This window comes from Taudactylus pleione, unplaced genomic scaffold, assembly GCF_031769625.1.
Source record: "Taudactylus pleione unplaced genomic scaffold, aTauple2 ptg000005l, whole genome shotgun sequence".
NCBI classification, from domain to species: Eukaryota; Metazoa; Chordata; class Amphibia; order Anura; family Myobatrachidae; genus Taudactylus; species Taudactylus pleione.
In genome coordinates, this window is record NW_028284408.1 from 18131276 (window position 1) to 18151741 (window position 20466).

The 20466-nt window shown below is 38.9% G+C and overlaps 1 protein-coding gene across 1 annotated transcript in view; it reads right to left on the minus strand.

Moving 5' to 3' along the window:
- Nucleotides 1-7747: 7747 nt before the first annotated feature.
- CPB2 (carboxypeptidase B2) overlaps nucleotides 7748-20466 on the minus strand; it is a 46459-nt gene continuing 33740 nt past the window's right edge. The window contains exons 7-12 of the mRNA XM_088477659.1: nucleotides 19771-19875; nucleotides 16913-17023; nucleotides 15619-15709; nucleotides 11225-11427; nucleotides 9182-9266; nucleotides 7748-8158 (exon numbers count right to left, since the gene is read on the minus strand). Coding sequence (XP_088333785.1) covers nucleotides 7974-8158; nucleotides 9182-9266; nucleotides 11225-11427; nucleotides 15619-15709; nucleotides 16913-17023; nucleotides 19771-19875 — 780 coding nt within the window. The 3' untranslated portion in view covers nucleotides 7748-7973. The remainder of the gene's footprint in view (nucleotides 8159-9181; nucleotides 9267-11224; nucleotides 11428-15618; nucleotides 15710-16912; nucleotides 17024-19770; nucleotides 19876-20466) is intronic.

Below are 20466 nucleotides of genomic sequence, written 5' to 3' on the forward strand. Positions count from 1 at the left end.
AACCACCAGGTTTTTACAGTACCCACAATGCTACCCAGTTGTATCAGAAAAACGCTATTCCACCAGTTATGTATACACAAATGTATCTATGGTGGCACAACTGAAAAAGTCTGTCAATCTTTTTAAGCACAGAATCAGCTATTTTTTGACATGTAGAAAAATTTGGCTACCAAGTATATTATACAGTTCTGCGGGACCACGGTCACTATTCACTTGTCTTAGCATCAAATATCACAGTCAAACATCCAGACCATAAATTATCAAACACTAGTGTAATTACCATATTCATTAATGCAATATAATAGCATAAGGATAGCTATCCAGTACATATCATCTGGGATCACACAAACATATACCTGCCAGAAATCATATTGGTTAATTTAACCCAAGTATTGCTGTCTTTCTATAGTCATAATGCAGCATACTGGCAAAATTATATATTAGATATATGTCTATTTATACAGGCAGAGTCACGATCACATCAACATGATACTAATACCCTTTTTAGATCGACATGGAGGAAGATTCGGTCGGCATGTGCACCCGCCAGACCTGATCCATCTGGTACCGCTGCTGTGTCACTCAGGGACGCGCGTTTCGTCTCAGGGCTTGTTCACCCACACATGTGGAGAGAGTCAATGCTCTCCGTTTAAATGCATGCTTCCGGGTATTCTTCCCGGTCACGTGTCTAATCTGAGGCCGTTTTCTATTGGTCGATCGGGTCACATGGTATGCTCAATGAGAGACCATAGCCTATTGGTTGGCTTGGTCACATGTCATTTGCTTTGTAAACAATGACCTCCATCAGCTCACATGCGTACCACTCATAATAGAGATACACTTCAGCTCCTACTACAGCACAATCGCGCTGGAGTTAACCCTTGCTTGTCCCATCATATGTTTCTAGGAGATATATATTCATAGCAAGATCTTTTAAAGATATGGGACCCTGAAGTACCATTATATTTCAAACCAGTTTTATACCTGTGATGAAGTCAGCCTCATAACAGATAGAATATTAACTCATGTAGGTACAAATACACTCATTATATTAGATATTTATATGTATAATACAGCATCATTTATTTATAATTATCTTGCAATCCTATAGCTATAGTAGCTAAGGTATTTGGATCTTATACAGAGCCTCAACTCACACCAGGATTAAAAAATGATGAGGTATGTATGTATATCCTTAAATAGACACTATGTTTTATTCTGTGAAATGGGTAATAATGCCCAAACCCAGCATGATAATTTATATGTCTATAATGTGTAGCTACGGAAAAGAATACCAAAATCTTCACTCAAAAGGAGTAGTTTATGATATCATGTGGGAAGCTGACAGTAAAGGAGAGAAAACAAGTCTCTGCATATACCGCAAGGGATTGCAGCTGCTGCATGTCATCATGCAAAGCATAGAATGGCATGTGAGCGTACTTCCTCTGCTTTACAGAGATAGGAATAAGTAAGCTGAGTATCTGCTGTTACATTGTATCAGCAAGAGGGGTCCTGATGAAAAGCATAGCAGGAGTCCTCCCTGAAAGTCTATAATGAGAGTACTCGTGATAAAGGATAAATATAGATAGAACAACCAATCCAGGGGCGGAAACCCATGCTGCAACTAATCATATAACCAAAAGGGCATTGGTGATAAGTGAACAATTGGGCCATGCATGCAATGGTTGAGAATCAAGAGAAGAGAGCCGCTGACATAACAGTACCAATGGATGACTTGGCTCTGTTGCTATCTGCACTGCAGAGTGTTTGACATCCTCTTCCTGTATTGGTCGCATGCTCCAGATCTAGAGAATGTAGTAATAAAGATACCTATATTTCAGAGGTCATATATGCTATAACAAATTATGTAGCATATCCAGATACACAAGGCTATCGGAGGTAAAAATATATTGTGTGAAATACGTGATCAAAAAATTGTACGTGACTCATCTAATTAGTACCACCCACAGTTATATTAAATTAGATTAACAGTGGGTTTATCATTGATTAGTGTGAAAGTAAAATAAGAAAATGAGAGGAATGGTCACTAAGTAAAACACAGTGATATTGGTGAATATGTCATCCATAGTGTGGGATAATTGTGAAGAATAATTCATCAATTTATTTTAGAACTTCTTGAGTTTGTACTTACCAGGAACAACTTTACATTTGGGGACCACCACTACCTGCAGGTAAGGGGTACAGCAATGGGGGCAGCATGTGCCCCCACATATGCGAACCTCTTCCTAGGGTGGTGGGAGAGAGAAATTGTATTCCATGATGACAATGAGAGATTTACGAAACATATCTCAGCTTGGTGGAGGTATATAGATGACATCATTATGATATGGGAAGGAGACCAAGAACCATTGATATCATTCATTAATATGTTGAATAACAACTCAGTGAACCTGAAATTGACTCATTGCATTAGCCAACAATCAGTATCCTTTCTCGATTTGAGGATCCCACGGGCCTAGTTCAGACAGAACTATTCAGAAAGGACACGGCAACTAACAGTCTCCTGCACCAAACAAGTTCGCATTTTCCTCCTACAATAGAGAATCTACCTAAGGGCGAATTTCTCAGGCTCAGACGTAACTGCTCTGGCAAAAGAACATTTGAACATAAAAGCTGTGAACTCACTGAGAGACTCCTTGAACGAGGATACAGTAGACGTTCTATTAAAAGAGCAAAAAAATATACGTCTGACATCCTTAGAGAATCTCTGATTTTCCCAGAGAAATGTAAACAACATAAAAAGAAAAATTCGGACAAACTACGGTTTGTGGGTGACTTTTGTCATGAATGGAGGGAAATACAAAATATTGTGCAGAAACACTGGCACACTTTACTTTTGGATAAAGACTTATCTAATATTCTTGATAATAAAGTCTCCATGAGCTGGAGACGCTCAAAAAATTTGAGAGACTAACTCGTGAGAAGCCACTTTGTCAAAAATCCACAAAGACAAACTAAATTAACAGGTACTTTTCCTTGTGGAACTTGTAAAGCCTGTCAATTTATCTTAAGAACCAATGAGGTCGAGGACAAATTTGGCAAAAAAATCTGCATTAGGAACTTTATGAATTGCAATGCAATAGGGGTGGTGTACTGCATAACCTTTAGTTGCAACATGAAGTATGTCGGCATGACATCCCGGGCCTTTAAACATCGCATCTTGGAACATATTGGCTCTATCAGAAATGCCTCCACAGATTTGATAAAAAATAAAAAACTGACATCGGTAGCCCGACACTTTCTGAAATACCATCAGGGATCCAACAAAGAATTTAAGGTGTTTGGTTTAGAGAAAGTGAGTTTAGGAATACGTGGGGGTAACTTGGCTCAGGAACTGCTCAAACGTGAGAGTGCCTGGACCTTCAAACTAGGATCACTGACACCGGACAGTCTTAACGAATACATTAATTATAATGTATTCATATGATTACTAATAACAACATAAGCTTTATAAGTTATCCGTTTCTGGAAGACTGACCCAACAGGGACCTAGTTAATATCATGTCTAGACCATAGAAACCCTTGTAAGAAAAACCAGTGGGGTAATAATTTCACCAGATATGTGGTATTCCTATTTTTCTTAGGCAATATTAAATTTAATATCTCTTGTGCTTTTCACAATAATATTTTCACTTTACTTACTGAATATAGATCTCTGTCCTGCACAGTGTGTCGGGCAGCCCTTCTTTCTTCAACCACCCTCTCTCTCTTCCTTTATACACTATAGGTTTAATATTACTGTTTCTCCTTAAAGAAGCAATAATATTCACAATTATCCCACAATATGGATGACATATTCACCAATATTACTGTGTTTTACTTAGTGACTATTCCTCTCGTTTTCTTATATTACTTTCACACTAATCAATGATAAACCCACTGTTAATCTAATTTAATGTAACTGTGGGTGGTACTAATTAGTTGAGTCACGTACAATTTTTTGATCACCTATTTCACACAATAATATATTTTAGGTAGATTCTCTATTGTAGGAGGAAAATGCGAAATTGTTTGGTGCAGGAGACTGTTAGTTGCCGTGTCCTTTCGGAATAGTTCTGTCTGAACTAGGCCCGTGGGATCCTCAAATCGAGAAAGGATACTGATTGTTGGCTAATGCAATGAGTCAATTTCAGGTTCACTGAGTTGTTATTCAACATATTAATGAATGATATCAATGGTTCTTGGTCTCCTTCCCATATCATGATGATGTCATCTATATACCTCCACCAAGCTGAGATATGTTTCGTAAATCTCTCATTGTCATCATGGAATACAATTTCTCTCTCCCACCACCCTAGGAAGAGGTTCGCATATGTGGGGGCACATGCTGCCCCCATTGCTGTACCCCTTACCTGCAGGTAGTGGTGGTCCCCAAATGTAAAGTTGTTCCTGGTAAGTACAAACTCAAGAAGTTCTAAAATAAATTGATGAATTATTCTTCACAATTATCCCACACTATGGATGACATATTCACCAATATCACTGTGTTTTACTTAGTGACCATTCCTCTCATTTTCTTATTTTACTTTCACACTAATCAATGATAAACCCACTGTTAATCTAATTTAATATAAATGTGGGTGGTACTAATTAGTTGAGTCACGTACAATTTTTTGATCACGTATTTCACACAATAATATATTTTTACATCCGATAGCTTGTGTATCTGGATATGCTACATAATTTGTTATAGCATATATGACCTCTGAAATATAGGTATCTTTATTACTACATTCTCTAGATCTGGAGCATGCGACCAATACAGGAAGAGGATGTCAAACACTCTGCAATGCAGATAGCAACAGAGCCAAGTCATCCATTGGTACTGTTATGTCAGCGGCTCTCTTCTCTTGATTCTCAACCATTGCATGCATGGCCCAATTGTTCACTTATCACCAATGCCCTTTTGGTTATATGATTAGTTGCAGCATGGGTTTCCGCCCCTGGATTGGTTCTATCTATATTTATCCTTTATCACGAGTACTCTCATTATAGACTTTCAGGGAGGACTCCTGCTATGTTTTTCATCAGGACCCCTCTTGCTGATACAATGTAACAGCAGATACTAGCTTACTTATTCCTATCTCTGTAAAGCAGAGGAAGTATGCTCACATGCCATTCTATGCTTTGCATGATGACATGCAGCAGCTGCAATCCCTTGCAGTATATGCAGAGACTTGTTTTCTCTCCTTTACTGTCAGCTTCCCACATGATATCATAAACCACTCCTTTTGAGTGAAGATTTTGGTATTCTTTTCCGTAGCTACACATTATAGACATATAAATTATCATGCTGGGTTTGGGCATTATTACCCATTTCACAGAATAGAACATAGTGTCTATTTAAGGATATACATACGTACCTCATAATTTTTTAATCCTGGTGTGAGTTGAGGCTCTGTATAAGATCCAAATACCTTAGCTACTATAACTATAGGATTGCAAGATAATTATAAATAAAAGATGCTGTATTATACTACATATAAATATTTAATATAATGAGTGTATTTGTACCTACATGGGTTAATATTCTATCTGTTATGAGGCTGACTTCATCACAGGTATAAAACTTGTTTGAAATATAACGGTACTTCAGTTTCCCATATCTTTAAAAGATCTTGCTATGAATATATATCTCCTAGAAACATATGATGGGACAAGCAAGGCTTAACTCCAGCGCGATTGTGCTGTAGTAGGAGCTGAAGTGTATCTCTATTACGAGTGGTACACATGTGAGCTGATGGAGGTCATTGTTTACAAAGCAAATGACATGTGACCAAGCCAACCAATAGGCGATGGTCTCTCATTGAGCATACAATGTGACCTGATTGACCAATAGAAAACGGCCTCAGATTAGACACGTGACCGGGAAGCATGCATTTAAATGGAGAGCATTGACTCTGTCCACAAGTGTGGGTGAACAAGCCCTGAGGCGAAACGCGCGTCCCTGAGTGACACAGCAGCGGTACCAGATGGATCAGGTCTGGCGGGTGCACATGCCGACCGAATCTTCCTCCATGTCAATCTAAAAAGGGCATTAGTATCATGTTGATCTGATCGTGACTCTACCTGTATAAATAGACATATATCTAATATGTCATTTTGCCAGTATGCTGCATAGATGACTATAGAAAGACAGCAATACTTGGGTTAAATTAACCAATATGATTTCTGGTAGGCATATGTTTATGTGATCCCAGATGATATGTACTGGATAGCTATCCTTATGCTATTATATTGCATTAATGAATATGGTAATTACACTAGTGTTTGATAATTTATGGTCTGGATGTTTGACTGTGATAATTGATGCTAAAACAAGTGAATAGTGACTGTGGTCCCGCAGAACTGTATAATATACTTGGTAGCCAATTTTTTCTACATGTCAAAAAATAGCTGATTCTGTGCTTAAAACAATTGACAGACTTTTTCAGTTGTGCCACCATAGATACATTTGTGTATACATAACTGGTGGACTAGCGTTTTTCTGATACAACTGGGTAGCATTGTGGGTGCTGTAAAAACCTGGTGGTTAAAAATCATATACATATAATATACCTATGGGTACTTGACTTGATTTTAACACTGTGTGAATTACATACTCTTGTTGTTTGGATAGCTATCAGATATACCCTTGATACCTACTGTAATTGATGCCTGCCTATACATAGATCTTGCAGACCAATTATACAGACTATGGTATCTTATAATACTGCCTAATCAGAGCAATATGTTATCTATTTCATGTGAGGAGTACCCTGCATGAGAATTGGTTCTCTAAATTGGCTATACTGCAATATTTTCGCCAAACCTTCTATAGATGTTTTGTGTATGTTTTGTGAATATGTCTATGTGATAAATGTATTTTCTTTTGATTCTGAACCTGTCTTCCAAAGTATTTTCCAAAAATTTTAAAGAATATATTAAAAGTTATTTGTTATGAGAATTCCAAGAGTGCATCTGCGATTGCAGCGGAGTTCCCAATAACAGAACCACAGTCTCAGATGCCATATTTAGAGAGATGTACCTGAATCTGCGCAGCCCAGTACTTACTCGAGGAGTCAATGTGCGTCCGATGTTACGTCAATGATTGTGTGTTCTCAACTCCTGGCAGATCTACGCACAACGCAGATAAGAAGGTTGGTGTATCTGCATTTGCTCAGTCTGCTGAACGCTAGCTCAGACAGTGCGTCTGTTGGCAGGCATTAGCATATTTTCACACACAGGTGCGTGAGATTTCACAGCTGCGAATTTAATAGCGTACGACTCTGAATCAGGCCCTTAGACTGCAAGCTATAGTGGGGTATTCAACATGTGGCCCTCCAGCTGCTGTGGAACTGCACATCCCAGCATGCCCTGTCACAGTTTTGCTATTAAGGCATGCTAAACCTGTGGCATGGCATGTTGAGATGCTTAGTTCTACAGCAGCTGGAGGGCCACATGTTGAATACCCCTCTAGTGGAACACAGTACAGTTATGTAAATAAAGAATAGCAAATAATATTTATATGCCATAATGTCCTATGCATTGTAGCTGCGCTATTGTTGCTACAAGATTCAGAGCTGTTACAGAGAGAAATATAGAAGACGTAGTGTTTGAAAACGTTACTTACATTTATTGGATCACACGGATACTTTGTATTTTACACTAGGCAAGGCCCACATTATTATCACTAGTTGTACATTGATGTACACTAAGCAAAAGGATCCTATCATTTAAGATGAAATATTTTATTAATCTGTATCCATTTCTTGCTGTATGATGTTGCAAATTATTTTATGGCAGCAAGGTTTTTTGGACATGTGCAGAGGGTAATCATTACAAATGTATAATGCACTGGTTTATGTTGCAATACAGATTGTTGACTTTATGAACATGATTCATTTATTCACAATTTGGCATATCCAGTGACACAACAAACAGTAATTGTTTTTGCAAAGTTTGGGTCAGCATTACATATTTTTAACAATGTGGGCAGATATAATTTTGATCCCAGTTAGAGCTTCACTACATGTTGGCTTTATTAAAGTTGGAGGAAGTAAAAATCCATAGGTCCCTTTATCACGAAGTTCAAAGGTAAAAGAATACTTGATGCCCAGGTCATACGCCCAATCGTCAGATCCTCCAGGGGCCAGGTCTGCAAAAAAAATGACAAAAGATTGGTACTAGTTATAATTTGTTTATATAACAAGCACATTTGCCAGCGTAAAGACTAAAATATTGAAAAGATCATCAAAATTGCTGGGGAGATACAGGTTGCTTAAAAGCCTGTACTAGAGAGTGTATTATATGTTATTTACCATACAAAAGCTCCACAGAGACTGGTAGGACAAACAGTTCCATAGAGCTCTATAAGTGCATAGGGCAGAGCGCTGAGAGGGGGCGGAGCAGCAAGTGGTGCATTGAAGTGTTGTAAGGGAGATTCACATTGTCCCCCTTTGCAGTGCAGCTTGGCCCCTCCCCCAGGGATCTAATTGGCTGAGTGTTGGGAGCCTGGGATCATGTGACAGAGTAAGAGGCACTGGCATCACTGCAGATCATCCAACAGGGACCCTGAAAGAGAGGATGTGCTGAGGGCTGCCACTCAACAGGTACCCAGCTCCCCCCTGCAGCGCTTAAGGGTCCCCTATGTGGCGTCACACATAGTATTTTAATCGGTTTTTGGTGGGGTAAGGGAAGTGGCCACACCTCCTGGAACTTGACCACACACCACAGTACATGAACAGTAGACATTCAGAAAGTTGACAGGTTCTGAATGTCGACATAATGTCAAGATGGATTTTAGGTCGACATTCAAAAATGCCGGCATGGTTAAATTGTTTACATGTTCATAAGGTCAACAATTAACATGATGACACCAGAATGTCAACTTATAGTGTTTGCTTTTTTAGCCTATTCCTATCAGTAAAAATAAGCAAAAAACTGTATGTCGACATTCTGGTGTGAACATTAATTGTCAGCATTGAACATATCGACATTTTAACCGTTGATACATTGATTGTCATCTTAAAGTCCATGTTGACATTCTGACTGTCGACATTCAAAACCTGTAAACATTCTAACCAGATCCCGATGACTAGTACTATATTTAGCCTGAAACACTGTTAGTGGAGCATAATTACTACATTTAGAGACCCTTTATAGGTAGAGAATCACTTACAAATTGTATCAGCTCCAGGACCAGACACATATTTATTTCTTGAAGTTGATCTGATCCCATCTGTGACTTTGTTTGCCAGCTGTAACTAAAAAAAATAAATAGTCTATGTGAAACTATGACTATAGTATTTTGTGCCTTAGAAGGTTACTGGGATGCATATGCATTAATAAAAATAAGCTTTAAAAATATGCACTTAATAATAGGGTATTTACTGTGCGCCCATATGCTGAGACGTGAGAATCTCATAGTGCCAGCAGCATATCTATACTGGCTGCAGGGTGTGCTATGTGCAGACCACATGCCCTGCATCCATATTGTATACTCACCTCTATGGAGTCCTGTGTCGGCGCTGCACAAATCACTGGGAAAGTGGCGCCATGGCCATTTTCCTGGAGATTTGCGCATGTACAGTGCCAGAGTATATTAGCATCTGTGCCGCAGAGAGATAAAGGGGCCAGTATGAAGACTGCACACAGGCCTTTCCCTCTCTTAAAGTGCACCTGCAAGGTGCATCCAGCTTTCCAGCAGTTGCATATGCACCAGGTGTACATCAGGCATACTTATACCCAACTATCATAAACCCTAAAAAATAATTTATTTTTTTTGTAATTAAATCTAATAAAGCTACTGACAGGTATATCTGGGCCCCCATGCACATCTGTATCATTTACACAAACATGCCCTTACTGTACTTGGCCTGAGTTTGCATTAATATCTCCCCCATACAGCCTCTCCAAGCGTAAGGGGGTGTAAGTCCAAATATGCATTACAGACATAGGCATACACATTTTTTTTTTGGCATTCACAATACAAATTGGCGTATGCCCAACTCAACATGAGCCCCAATTGTGTCTAGGGGGAGTTATTGATTCCTTTGTGATCCCATTCCTATGTATTAGATCTTAAAGATAAACAGTACTGTACTCTAAATGCTTAGAAAAATAATAAGGGACTGATTCAGAGGTGGGCGCAGTGGAGATGTCACATGTAAACGGCCGATGTTGTAAGTCTGCGCTTGCGACTTGATTGTTACTGCTCAGTTACACAGTACAGATTCGGATGCAGGGTCTGTAGATATTAGTGGGCATACCTGGGAGGTAACAGTGGGTGACTAAGCAGATGCGGGCGTGTTGCTGAAAGTAGCTGGGTCCAAAGACGATGAAGGCCACACTCAGATGGAGAAACTGCATCTGCCATAGGGATGGGGCAAGTGCTGATGGTGGGCCTGTTGGCGCACCGATGGTGCGTCTAAAACATACATACCTACACCTCCGGAACAGCTCGGAGACTCCCAAAAATTGGGTTTACGCTCCTGGCCGCCTGGAAGAGTGGACAGGTCTCCCCATAAGAGCTGAATCACGTCATCATCGGCAAGTATGGTCTAAAGACGCTCTGAGACAGAAATGTACCCTCTCAAGACGTTGCAAGTGTGGAACAGCTCCCATAAATACCATGTATTTGTCCCTGTTACTGTAAAGATATCACTTATGATCATCATGTGATCATGCATATATTCATTTAAAATGTACTATTATTAGTAATAAATATATATATTCTTGTATGTTTATTATATTTATGTTATGCTCTTTTAAAAATGGGATATGGCATTTCTAAAAAAGCATGGGTGGAATGGCTACCGTGGAAACTGTCATTTCCTAGTGAGAGATCCCAGCCTAAAATACCTTTCATACTGGATTCCCCTCAAAAATCCTTATCTTGTCTCTGATGAGCTAGTCTGCCTAAGCTAAACCTATGTACTGTAGTAAGAATTTGGTAAAAGCACCTCATATCGTTTTGTTTATAAGTGATCTTCTTAAATCCTATAGTAATGATATTTTACTAATCACATCCTCGCCATTTACCTGCCTGTATTCACGAAGCTCACTCAGCATAACTGCTATTGTTATAGTGGTGAATATTAATCTAAACCTGCCACCATACCCTTTCATGGAATAGTTTCTTAGAAGGTTGCTTTTATTAAAGACAAACAACTAAAGCTAGTAAGTTTACCATCATCAATAGAAAATACAGACTGTCACTTACCAGTTCATCATGATCTTTTGATTTCTCTTTGGTATATGAATAGGGAAATAGCACCATCTGGGAGTAAGAGTGTATTGTTATATAGCCTTTTATAATATCTTTCTTTTGTCTGATAAAATCAGTGACTGCAGCCACCTCAGGTTCAGATTCTGGAAACTGTCCACAGTATGTTTCATGGCAAGGATTATTGGAAGCACCGGAGCCTAGAATATAATGTAATCATTTGCATTTTAGGCACAATCATAGTTGTACATCTATAGCAAGATACATCTGGTCATACATGTGATTAAAAGGAAAAAAGAGGAATATCTCCGGCGCTGATGAGGGTATCTTGGTTATAACCTGATAAAAATGTGTCTGTGACACAGTGCTCTGGGACTGTCCTGATAATTGTTTCAGCTTCATCCAATATAATGATCAACTTTTTACTCACACAGTGAGCTATACTATACAGTAGGAGTGACTAAAAAAGTGATCAAGTATAAGTATAAATAAAAAAATAAATAAATAGTATTTTTTTATTTATTAATGGCATAAAAATATACAACTAGTGTCCTGGATAAACAAATTACATAATAAAACATTTTCTCCAGTGCAGACAATAATTGATGAAAAACATACAATAAAATTTTAGAACCGTAAAAAATGCATTTAAAATAGTATCACATAAAAAAGTAGGGAGTATAACATAATAAAATTGGGCATCTTAATTGATATACCTAAAAATAAGCATAAAATAAAAGGTAGAAATCTCACTTAAATTGCAATGCATTTGACGGCGTCTAGCCACTTCCTCAGACAATTGAACAGATTTGCAGTGAATCTGTTAATTGCCTAAGGAAGCTACTGGATGCCATGAAATGCATTGCAATTTAAGTGAGATGTTTACCTTTTGTTTTATGCTTTCTTTTTAAGCATATTAATTATTATGTCTTATTTTATCATGTGATACTGTTTTAAATTTATGTTTTTACATTTTAATTTTTTTTTTAACCAATTATTGTCTAAACTAGAGAACATGTTTTATTATGTATTTTGTTTATCCAGGAGACTAGTATGTTTTTGATGCCAATTAATAAATAAAAATGTACACTTTATTACTTTTCTACTCGGTCACTCTCTTGGACAGTTTAGTCACACATTTTATCAAGATTACTGCTATACCCTCCTCCAGCGTCGTAGATATTCCTCTTTTTTTCCTGCTTTTCTATGAAGTTGGATGGGCATCTCGCTTCCCTTCTTTGGCTGCAGGAGTAGTGGTATCCTATTGGTCGCCACCTAGACATACCCCGTTCCATTCATGTGATTATCCCCTCCTTTCCATACAAGACTACCCTACAAAAATTTACAACAGATATTTTTAACTTGTGTTCGGTGGAGCCAAAATAATTAATTCCTCTGCTATTTACTCATGACCCTATTTTTGCATATATATAATAACATAAATAATATTTTTGTATCATCATGTACAGGTACAATCATTTCCTAGTGGTTATGCTTTAATCAAAATAATATATCTGTAGCCACCAATAAAAAAATAATACAAATATAAATGAAAAAGTTACTTCAATGTCTTAAAAAGTGGCTGTATTTTTCCAACATTTAATTGAATCACTAGACAACAATGCATTTAAACATAGTTGTATTACAATTGTTTGAATTTATATCAGGGTGGATCTACTTTCATATGTGTATAATTCTACAGTCTCATCCTTTACTGTGGCATACCAGCATCTCAGAGGTAATTGATACACTTCTACATACAGTGGTTTACACAGATTGTTCCAGACAGTATTTTTATTGCAAACTGGTAGGTTTTTAATAGTACACTTTCAGGTTGATAATTTTGTATTTGTCTGGAGAATTTTTTTGGGGGGGGGAAAAACATAAAAATAATGCTTACATAAGTATTCAACCTATGTGCTGTGGAAGCTCCAAGTTTACACAGATGAAAAATATTGCACTAACAATTGGCTTACATTTAGTATCCACCTGAGAGTCATTAAAAAATGTCAGGTGTTATAATACTATTTTAAGTAGTATTGGTCATACTGTCAATCTGAAGGAAAGTTGCAAAAATTATATACCAGTGAACATCATTAGATCAACTGAGAGGAAATGGAAGCTGCATCATATCACCCAGACATGCCCTAGACAAGGCCATCCTTCAAGTGAATAGGGTACTGGGGGAACAGAGGAGATGGTGCCGGGGAACATAGAGGAGATGGAGCTAGAGAGACATGGGGGAAATGTGCTGGAGAGATACAAGGGGATAGTGCTGGGGAGCCACAAGTAGGACTACTGGTAGGATTAGAAGAAAAGGCTGGGTGATAGAAATCTTTAGTAAGACACCGATTGTAAAGAAACCATATTACTGGTACAAATGGTACCAAATTAGCAGATTAATTTGTTAATATTTTATTACTATAAAATTGTTTGATCAGGGAAACTAACATTTTGCCCTGCCCCAAAACTTCTATTATTAAGCTACCTCCATCTTCACATGGCGTTAGCTGCCGGGCCAAGCTCTTTAATGCTTCGCATTGCGGAGCTTGGTAAATCTTACAGCTTTGCAGCCTGCATAGAAACCTATGGGGGCTGTGGCTGATGTTGGAAATGGAAGAATTGCAGCAGATATTGGAGATATCTGCTGTGATCCCTCCTTCATACGTTCGGAGGATCCCTAATATTTGTGGTTATGCCGCAAATATTATTTTATAAATATGCCCCTAGACTAGTTTGAAAGGACCTTTTTTAAAAACAAAACTCTATTAGGTGGCAGACAAATGAGAGAGTGACACTGATGATACCGATTTAATAGAAAATAATTGTACATCTATTACAGTCAGTTCTAGGATGCATTCATTTCCTGAAAATAATTTTTTCTAAGTTTTTATATATGTTACATAACTTTTTATAGCTATATGCATGTGCCATGACATTACTGTTCTCGCTGGCAGCCTTGCTTGAACTAAAGGGGTAGCGTACCTATCCAGATATATATAACAGGCTCTTTTTACGGATAGCAGATTTGCCTTACTAAGATTTGGAGTATATTTTTGATCACTTGGTTCATGCAAACTGGTGATTGTGCACTCCAATGGATAATACTTTTGAGATGGCATTTTTGGTTCCTATACAGTGGCGTTTTTTTACCAAAGGGCTGTTGGGCTGCAGATCCCCCAGTAAAATCTGCCACCTCAGTAATCCAGTAGCAGTCCATGACTGCATTGGTTACACTGTGACTGGCAGTGGCTTCCCATTGGAAGCACTGCTTGCCAGTCACACACAGGACAGGCAGTCCCAGGGGAAATAGTTTTCTTCCCCTGGGGCTGCCAGTCTGGGCTGCCAATACAGAGAGTGAGCTTCCAGTAGGAAGCCAATCATCTGCCTATTGGGCAGCCCTATCTGGCTTCCAGGGGCTGCAGCCAATGCAGTCCCTAGAAGCTGGAGTTATGCACACTAGCAGTCCCGGCACCAGCCAGATCCATTGCGCAGGCACCAGGCCCCAGCAGTCAGGGAGGGACCACAGCATCTAAGAGGGTAGAACTACCCTCGTCTAAGAGGGTAGAAGCCGCTGCTGTTCTTATGCATCCTTGCAAAGTTTAGTTTCAGGAGAACCTTCACTAGGTTTATGAATTTGGTATATTTCTGCTGAAACAGGGCTCTTGGACTCATCTACCTTACCTCCTTCTGCTGAGCCCCAGCCACAACACTATGTACCAAGCTGTAATTGAGCAAGATATAACCAGATGGATGTAGATTTGCTAAAACTTCTAAAAGGAAAAGTAGCCTAAAGCATCCAATCAGATTCTAGCTATCATTTAACTCCTACATTCTAAACAGTTCAATTAATACAACAGTGTTTGTCTTCCCCTTTAGGAAATCAAACAGGTAACTACTATTGTGCAGTGGAACAATATAAACTGCAGGAGCCATACTAATAATAGTAAAAGTATCAGTGGGAGGAATCAAGAGACACTCATCATCATTAGTGCATATTTTGCACCATGTGTTGAGCACAAAGTTTATTTGACTCCACAGGTCTCCTCATTAAAATCACATATTTACTAGAGATGAGCGGTTCGGTTATGGCTCAGAACTTCCCATAAAGTTCAGATCTGAAAATGAGGCATCATGAGCCAGAACGAGGCACAACATCATCTTATATGGATAAAACATTATCTTTCTCTGACATCTGTGCTGAGATGTCTGTGAAAGATTACTTTTTGCCTCGTTCAGAGATACTAACTCAGCAGGAAGATCCGAGCCAAGACCGAACCACTGATCTCTAATATTTACCATCGGCAACAAATGCTCTTATTACAAGGAAGCAAATATTGCTAAATAATACAGTTTTATTTCAGAATCCATTAAAAATAGTAAAAACATACCACACCATCCAGCGTCAAAGTTCCTGTTGAGGTCAGTACCATAGCAGTTGCTGTTTGGATGCTTAGAACGGTTCTTTCTCCACATTCGACTCTGACAAAATGAAGGTATATGTACAGTGTATTCACGTCTCAGAAAATAATCTTTTTTATTAAGTTATCTAGTTCTATTTATATTAAACACTGGACTTGATTATGTAATATTTTATATTTGTAGTCACTATGTGGTTGTCACTAAATATCTAATATTTGCCATAGAGAGGCAAATTATCTTTAATATAAATCAAAATGGTTAGTCAAGTGCGCTCCTAGACATAAATATCACTAAGGGGTTTGTATAAAATTCTTATTGTTGAACCCTATGAGCAGCCCAGGGTACGTGTGTGCTTCCCACTCACACTATATAGGAAATGTTAGAGTCTAAAGAATGTACCCTGATGGCACAGTACTGGGATTCAGATAATATGTATGTATAAGGATTTAAAAAATTAATGTAAAATACTTAATTGTCTGATTTTTATAAAAAAAAAATGTTTTCACAGTTGATGGGGTGGTAAGAAATTAGTTGATACAATATAAGGGCATAAAAACATGTAGAAACATGGAAATAAAGGTTTTAAAAAAAATAAGAAATCACATTGATAAAAATAATATATGGTCAAATATCTGCTAAAATGAACAGTTCACACCTTACAAATGATAAGATCACTGATCACTGATCTCTTGATGTAACAAGTAAGGTCAATACTTTATTCTCCTAAGAAAAATACATGTTATGTGACAAACTGTATAAGTTAAGGGCTGCGACAGCCAGAGGCAAACCACTTCAATATATCAATTGTAACGTGTGAGCTGTTCATTTTAGCAGATATTTGACCATTTATTATTTTATTTATTTTTTAAAAATCTTGTAATTAAAAATCAGACAATTAAGTATTTGACATTAATTTTTTAAATCATTATATATACATATTATCTGAATCCCAGTATTGCGCCATCAGGGTACACTCTTTAGACTCTGAAATGATCTCTAATGATTGCTATTCTAGCTGTGCCCACTTTGCTGCAGCCCTGATGTGGCCATAATCCTAGAATGGAGCTGTAGTCAAGGAATACATTGTGCTAGTGCAAGAGTGACAGGAACAGGTATTATGCTACTGTGCACTGCAGCATTACACTGGGCCATAACATCCAATTCATTACTGATGCTTTGAAGCTACTTAATCCTGATTGAGTCATCACCTACCCACTACACATCCAATAGTCATGGATAGACTCCTAGAAATAATATACTTACAGTAGTCCACGTATAGCGATATCCATCTACATTCATCACTGGTAAAACATAGAAGTCAGCATATTTCAAAAGATTTGTCATGTATTCGTCCTTGCCATAGAAACCCACAGCCTAGATGGTAAGCAGCATAAGGAAATTTGCAGTTACATAACTATTTACCCACTTAGCATGCTGCTTGAATTACGGTAATACTTACCATTAGTTTTACATAAAACTATATATATGAGCAGTGTAAACCATCCTCTGATCACTGTAATTGCTGCTCTAATTGTTACCTGTAATTACAAATGTTTCCTCTGGTTTGAGGTGAAAGTGACCACTACAAGTGCGTGTTTGTGCACACATAAGGTTTAAGGCCTAAGGAGCATGTTTTCATCATAAAACAATTTTCCACCGTACCATCTCCTGTAGATTGGAAATGTCTGTAACCACAGCTTTACCATATAAGAACGATTTATTTAAAACAAAAAAACAGGTGTGCTACTTACATTCTATTGGAATATTTAGGGTATAATTTTGAGTCACGCGCTGCTGCAACCGCTTTAGCGTCATTGGTGTATCTACAATGGTTGCAGGGTGTGTGGTGCACACAGACCCCAGGGTCCAAGGGGGCCTACACCCTGCACCCATTTCTTCAATACTGAGCTCTCTGGAGTCCCACGTCTGTGGCAGCAGCACTGCACAAATCACAGTGACAAAGGTGTGGCGGGAATTTTCCCAGCGATTTGCGAATGTGCAGTAGGAAAATGGCTGCCGCACCATTTCCCCGGAGACCTGGCACAGCGCTAGAGTCTACTATTGTTCAGACTCTACTGTGCTGCAAGATAGAGAAGAGGGCGTCAAGGGAGTTTTAAGAGAGGAGGGAGCCTGTATGTAGGCTCCTTATAGGCACCTTCCTCTCTGGCTTAGTGCGAGAGTCTACTGTGCATGTGTAAATAACTGGAAAAATGTCCGCCACGCTATATTCCCAGCTCAGAGCCGCCAACAGACACAGGACACTGGAGACTGCAAAGAGGTAAGTATAACTACATAAGGTTGCAGGTTGTGCGGTGTGGACCTCCTGGACCCAGGGGCCCATGTGCACCGCATATCCTGCACCCATTATAGATATGCCATTGGAGGGCACCTCGGATGATATTAATACGCCCCTGTTTAGCATCTTTTGCCGCAACTTTATGCTAATGCTAGGACCAGCCCTTCCCCTGGTGTACAAGCATGCATCTGACTGTGCAAGGGCTGAAACACCTATTTCAAGCATCTGTAGATGCTGTAATACCGCTTGGTGTGTCATCAGTTGTATCACTGAAACTTTCACCAGCCCGGGTACAAATTCTCCGTCACAGTAGGGTCTTCAATGTGAGTGATTAAGCGCCTGAATTCGCAACCAGTAAAGAGACATGCCGGTAATACGCCCATAAGACAGATTACCTCAGTACGTTTGATTTGCCGCCTATTAGACACCACCCAGGAACGCCCAACACACTTCTCATACCATGTGTTTCAATCGCAACTGCAGCTTTGTGTGTACATGTACACACAGTGTAATGCTTGTACCCAGGGCTGGATCTATAATGGCTGCAGGGTGTGCTTGGCACACAGACCCCTGGGTCCAGGGGGTCCGACACCGCACATCCTGCAACCTTTATAGTCTTTATACGGCGCTGCAGAGCAGCAAAAAGCACTGCAAAAATTGCAGTGGCCATTTTCCCGGTGACTCGCGCATTCACAGTACTGCTGTCCCGCAATCCTGCACTTAGCCAGAATCTACTTCACCCGCGGCTGCCATGGCACCACCGAGAGGAGGGGGCCCGCACCGAGTCTGCACACAGGCCCCCTCCTCTCTTTAAATGCTCCTGTTTTTAGGGATTTTTGCACAGGCACTCGACTCCGAGAACATCTGCATTGCAGTTTAATGGGCAGGTAAATTTGGATATTAGAGCTTTATTGTATGTAGTGTTTATAGAATTATTTTAATGTGGCAAAGGGTGAAATACTGCTAGTGTATGTACTTTGTTTGCCCTTGTTATGGTTCCTACATTAGTATACCTTTTTTTTTTAATCCTACCTCCAAAGGAATACATACGGTTTGTCGACAGTCAATATGTCGACATAATACTGTATGTGGACAGGAGAATGCCGATACTATAATGTTGCCATGATTTTTACCTTGTCGGGAGTATAACTTTAAAGTTTAAACATAATCATAAAGCATCATGCTTAAAGTTATACTGCTGACATGGTTACAGTGCTCTAGGTTACATTATAACCGCGATGTCATTATGACATCAGCATTCTCCTGCCCACATATAGTTTGTCATGTGCTTGGTGCTAGACAGTTTCCTGATAATGATCAGCAGATCACTGTAGACGGACCACTTGATATCTTATTGAATTCTTATGTTCCTATTTGTCAGAGGTTCCCAAACTCCGCCATTACAGTCCATGTTTTAAGGATATCCATACTTAAGCACAGGTGACTTAATTAGTACCTTATTCTATTTGACTTCACCATCTGGACTCAGCATGGATATCCTTAAAACCTGGACTGTAATGGTGGAGTTTGGAAACCTCTGCAATAGGTTGTTTATTTTGTGTCCTTCAACCATAATTGTTGATGCTCACAGCTATCATCAATAGAAATGTGTTGCACACTGAATTGCAACATTCACTTTCCATTTCTCAGTAAAGATTACTGGAAGTGTTCTATAACCAGGGAAACAGTTGAAATACATTGTTCTATGTTGTTGGATTACACACATCCATTATTAACATTTTCATTAGTAAAAAAATACATATCAGGGTATTTCTGAAAGTATTACAGAAACTTAAGGAAAAGTGCGTGTCTCATTGATACTCACATGTCCAACAAACCATAAGCAGAAGGCAGGAGCGATCCACTCCCTGGCATGTATGCCACAGTCTATCCAGATAGCATTTTTTGCTGTCTTCCTCTTCCCAGACAGCTGACAAATAATTAGAAATCAATGTAAATAACAATGTATATTAGTGTCACTACAGTATAATTATCTGGAAATTCACTATACTGAACCTACTGTATCATCAGATGATGTTCCAACATTTAGCTAGTTTGAATTAAAGCAGTTAATTATAGTATTAAAGTTACCCATGCACTGTGGATGTTATTTATGAAGCACACACGGTACAATCCTCTTTGATATCATGCACCTCAGTGTGATTTGGTATGCTTAGATGTCCACCAAACTGCATTGGGTTTGTGAGCAAGAGGGTTGGTTTTGCAGAATAGCAGAAGTCTGCACGAGCTGATGGAAAGAGTTGAATCCAGCACATTGCAGAGTAATGACCAAGTGATGGCTGCAATGCAATGCCGAATTACACATGAAAACAAAGCAAGGAGGCAGCTGCATACTGGGGGCCTGATTCTGATTTGGGAATAGAGTAAAGCTAGCTACACACTGATTTTTTTGATCGGGATGTGAAACAGTCGATTTTTCGACAAATTGCCAGCCCCAATATCTGTGCTACACATTATACAATTTCTTATGAGAAGCTACTGATTTTCCACCACACCACAC